A 5,408-nucleotide genomic window follows, 5' to 3' on the forward strand; every position below is an offset into this window, starting at 1 on the left:
CCTCTGATTGGACAGGAGCGACAGTGACGCCATTACGTCACTTGAAAGTAATATTTAAATAATAAATAATAACGCTCTTACATATTTCATTCTGCGAATTTGACACATTTGACACAGTTTAAAAGACATTCTTTTTTTTATTATAATGACTTTTTTATTATAATGAAATACATTCATATAGCGGTAGCCTACTCCTAGAGTAATTGATTAATTGAATGATTTCTTTATTTTATATGGCAAATTCTTCAATCATAAACAAAGGTTTACAAATGGTATTCTGCCCTGTCCTTATTTTGACACATAATTTATCTCACTTCATAGTTTATATATTATATAAACAATAGAAAATCTGAGAAATTGAGAAATTAAATCATGTTTCAATGAGTATAAATCAATGTGTTTTGTTTACTGATCCTGGATAATTCAAAAATAATACTTATATGCTAACGATTAAAATAACCCAACTATTTCAACTATAACTTAAATTCGTAATAAAACTAGCTGTGCAATTAATGTCAACTTAAATTATTAGACCGGCTTACGTTGAATTAAGTTGGATCTCGTATGACTAAATAAATGAAGTTGAAATTGCTGAAATAATGTTGATGAGTTGCTTTTAAAAAACACATAGTTTACTGATTCGTGCTCGTGTTTTTTTAATCGTTTTCTAATCCTAATTCTGTTTTTTATATAAAAGATTAAAAAATCAACGATTTCCATTAAAAAAGTTTTCTATATCGCAGAAATAGTTTTTATTGTGTTCTTTTGAACGTTCTATGCATCAGAGAATGCATGAATTGCATGGCGTTTAACGCTAAACACGTAATAGACATGATGGGAGGATGCAGATGTTTGAGGAAAATCAGTGCCACGTCTGAAGAAGGGTGGAGCAAACGACAACACGACACGGCAGCCTTCATCATCATCATCATCTTCATCACCATCAGCAGCACTGGAGTTAACACTGAGCGTTCGCGGCGTTCAAACGAGTGGGAACGCATCGGCTAGAGTTGAGCAAACTTATCTAGTGAGTGAAGTAATGAGAGCAGATCCCGCGCGCACGCAACGCGACGCTCGGTGACGTCACAGAACGCTGGACACACGGAACGATGACCGCGAAGAACAGAAGCAAGAACAGCTCAAACTCGAACTCCAGCGGCGTCGCGAGCCCGCAGCCTGACCATGACGCGGCGAAGAAAACCCCGGGTAAAGTCGCGGTGAACGCTCCGCTCGCGAGCCGCGGCTCCGGGTCCGACGCGCTGATGATGATGTTAAAGTGTGTGTGCGCGTTGTTTTCCCTGGCGCTCGCGGCCGGAGTCGTGTTAGCGTCCGTGCACTTCCAGCGCGAGCTTTCGGAGATCAAACACGCGAGCGTCAGGTACGAGGAGTCCGCGATGAAATGCGCCGCGGCGGCGCGCGAGGTGGAGAACGCGCTCACACAGGTCAGTGGTCTTCATCCATTCGCGAGACCCAGCAAACAAAAGCATGCTCTAAAACCGATTGGATTGCTATTAAGTTATAAAAAGGTTATTTTTGATGTTCTCATTATGTTTAACTATTTCTTGGTTACCCGAACGTTAAAGGAACTGTCCATCGTGTCATTTGTTAAAAGTTATGGAATGTTACTTTTGAATGTTCTCTGGACGCTCTGAAACAATTAAAACACGTCAAATGATCGTTCAAGTTAACGTTTCAGACAAAATCTTCATGAATGCAACGTTAACATTAACTTTGAACAAATGTTCTTTTCGTAACGTTGTGAAAACGTTAGCTGGAGCAACACTGACTGAACTGAATAAACTTGATCAGTCGGATTCTGATGTGGGCCAGTAGAAGAGCTTGAGTCTCACGTAACTTCCTGTGTGCAATTCATGAGATCACACTAGCAGTGTGGACCATAGACTGTAAAAAATAGTGGACGGGCGTTAATACACACACACAACTGTGTCTTCTGATTGATCACACAAGAGAAAGTGAGTTTATATGAGGATGACGTGGTCAACTGTGATTGGCTGACAGAGCAGCTTAAATGGCTTAGTGTCCAACACAACCGGAAGTAGTGTTTGATTTAAAGAAGACTATGGCTTTTGTCTAATGTCTAGGCTGTGTATCCTCATACACACCTGTAATAATAGAGCTGTTCTCGAGTGTGTGTGTGTGTGAGGTGCTCATCAGGTTCCTCTGGCCCGGGGGAAAGTGCTCTAGTCTATAGACTCTCATTGTGACTGAACTCAGATCAGTCTGAAGAGTGTTAAACCTTGGTTAAACTCATGAATTCATTGTTTTTATTTACCTATTGGTTTATTTGAATAGACAATCAAACAAAAACAAACATTCAGCCAAAACATGGGTGGTGCATACATAGAGAATATTGAATATAAGATGCAAATAATAATTTGCATCTCTGGTCTCTAGCTTTTCTCTAAATCTCCCTTTGGCTAACACCTTTAACTAATAATATATATATATATACACATGCACACCTAAACCACTAAATGCCTATTTGTAAAGATACTCCCTGGGAAACAAACAGATTAAAACAAGAATTTGTTGTATTTAAATATATACAGCTCTGGCATTATACATTATAGGTGAACTATTATGTTCTCAAACTATGGCACGTTTTGTCGTCATTAAGGGCAAAATTAGCGAAATAGGCCAAAACCACTTTTTGCACCAAATATATATTTTTTTCTGCTGTAAAGTTTGGGGGTTTTAACATGGGGGTTTATGGGATTGAGTCTCTTCTGCAGCCAGCCTCTAGTGGCCAGTGGAGGAACTGCAGTTTAATCCCTTCAGTGTCGGATTCAAGGCACATTCATTTATATTGAGCTTTTGACAATATAGATGGCGTCTAAGCAGCTATACAGTGACAATAACGTTAAGGAGACCGGAAGGTTTGCGCTTGGTTTTAAGGGATAAAATGATTGGGCGGAGACTTTAAGGTGTCTTTAAGGAGTCGAAGCCTAAGCGTGTGCTCTTGTCTGTCTCCAGATCAGGTCCATGCAGGCGTCCCTGGAGGGTGTGGAGAGCGCGGTGGCCAGTGCCAGAACTCATCAGGAGAGCACCAGCCGCGCGCTGCAGAAGAGCGAGGCCGACGCCCGGCGCGTGGAGGAGGCGCTCCCGACGCTCCAGAAGCAGCTCCTGCGGGACCTAGCGGAGAGCATCCGCGAGCTGAAGGAGGAGCGGGAGCGGGACATGTCCTCGCTGGAGCAGCGCATGAGCCGGAGCGCGGAGGAGAGCACAGCCGGGTTTAACCGCGAGATCCTGGAGCTCAGAGCCCGTCTGGAGGAGGCGGAGGCGCCGGCGCTCCTCGCGCAGGAGTTAGCATCCGTCAGCAGCGCCGTGGCTAACCTCAACACCGCTAGCGAGGTGTGCGCGGGGAACGTGGCGGTGCTGCGCGAGCAGATCGTGTCGGTGGGCTCCGAGCTGCAGACGAGGAACGGGGAGGTGGCGTCGTTGTCGGAGGAGCTGGGCGCCGTGAGGACACTAGTGCAGAGCGCCGTGGGCAGCCTGCGCGAGGAGGTTAGCGCAACGAAAGCCGGCATCCAGGCCGCGAGCGACCGGCTCCAGGGCCTGAGCGATCAGCAGAGCCAGGCCAGTGCCGAGACACAGAGTCTGAGGGATGAGCTGAAGGAGGAGCTGGAGAAGCGGGAACACGAGCTGGAGGAGCGACTGAGGGCCGCGGAGGAGAGCCGAGACGCCGAGCTCAACGCCCTCGAAACCAGGCAGAAAACACACGAGGACTCGCTAGCCGGCTGCAGGACCACAGAGGAGGCGCTCAGTGCCCATCTGGAGGAGATGAGGAGCCGGCTGGGGGAGATCAAGACCAGAGTAGCCGATCTGGAGGAGCTCAAGACGAGAGTAGTCGATTTAGCAGAGCTCAAGACCAAAGTAGCCGATCTGGTAGAGCTCAAGACCAAAGTAGCCGATCTGGAAGAGCTCAATACCAGAGTAGCCGATCTGGGAGAGCTCAAGACAGGAGTAGTCGATTTAGCAGAGCTCAAGACTAAAGTAGCCGATCTGGTAGAACTCAAGACCAAAGTAGCCGATCTGGAGGAGCTCTATACCAGAGTAGCCAATCTGGAGGAGCAGAACCAGGAGCTGATGAAGAACCGCTGAATGAATGAGCCTGAGATCAGATACCGAGAGCTAAGGGATGATCGGGTGGTAGAACTGTGGAAAACAAAGCTTTTTGTAGGAATGATGAAGGGGTGAACTGCTGTTTCTTCTATCTATAAATACCTGCACTGTTTTTTTCACCAGCTCAGCTGTTCTTCACAGGGTTATGCACGTCTCAGTGACGGTTCAGACTCTGAATGTATCAGGATGATAGTTGTTTTCCAATAAAATGTTTATAATCCTTCCAAACTATGTTCATATCTTTTACCAAATGATCTATAAAACACCAAAAAATGGCAACATTAATATGAGAACCATATTTCCATATAATTGTTTTATTATATATATATTTTTTTTTTGTTTAATCACTTCACTACTAGGGGGCCTCAAGATTTTAAATTAAAAATCAGCTAAACTATTTTCAAGACAAATATAAAATAGTTCATGCCCTGTTTTTGGTCTTTCAAATACCTAAACTTTTATTAATACGAGTCATCATTTCATGCAATGAGATTTATAGAACGATTTCCAGCCATTGATTCTGATTATCCACGATAAACACGGCTATGACCGCTTCACCCGACAACGGTTCTAGCACTACACGACACCCTAGCAACCACTCATGTGCTCATAGATTTTAGTCATCGAGTATTGTGAGAGATCGAGTAAGCGAGTGTACCTGCTTTTACAGTAGATACAGCATTTTCCTTGCTGTCAGTCCTATATTTGTAATAAAATATCAGTTGATGTCCGCTGCGATGTCATATCCTTTAACAGTTCTGGGCCCGTAGGCGAAAGTTAAACACAACTACAACACAGTTGTCACCGTTTACACACAACGGCTCAAAATTGTTCACACTTATTTCTAATGATATGATGATATTACGCATTCATCTTACTCATGCTGTTCCCTTTCATAATCAATATAGATGGAAAAAAATAACGTTATAATATTTTAACAAATATGAAACTAAATGTGCTGATTGAATGGCTATCGTAGACTCTCTATCTGGACAAATTGCTGCACATTCATTTAATTCTGAATTTTGCACACAAGTTGACAGGCATTTATTTATGTGCATAGTAAAACATATCTGCTACATTTATCAAGTTCACAGAGAATTGTGTGCATTTACTAATCATTATCATAAAAAAGTAGGCTATACTATGTACAGTTTTAAAATCTAAACATTTTAAAAGAGAACGATTCATCCCTGTTGTTTAAACCAATGAGCACCCAGATAGCAAACTGACATTGAATCAACGTGGAAATATGACATTGAAAC

At 43.3% G+C, this 5,408-nt stretch overlaps 1 protein-coding gene across 1 annotated transcript; it reads left to right on the top strand.

Annotated features, from left to right (window-relative positions):
• Window positions 1-897: 897 nt before the first annotated feature.
• Window positions 898-4,371, top strand: ckap4 (cytoskeleton associated protein 4). Its single transcript, XM_039670216.2, has 2 exons — window positions 898-1,442; window positions 2,995-4,371. Exons 1-2 carry the CDS (start codon window positions 1,110-1,112, stop codon window positions 4,120-4,122), a joined length of 1,461 nt encoding a protein of 486 aa, XP_039526150.2. The 5' UTR covers window positions 898-1,109; the 3' UTR covers window positions 4,123-4,371.
• Window positions 4,372-5,408: the final 1,037 nt, after the last annotated feature.

The sequence above is a fragment of the Pimephales promelas genome, chromosome 24, assembly GCF_988280905.1.
Source record: "Pimephales promelas chromosome 24, fPimPro1.hap1.1, whole genome shotgun sequence".
NCBI lineage: Eukaryota > Metazoa > Chordata > Actinopteri > Cypriniformes > Leuciscidae > Pimephales > Pimephales promelas.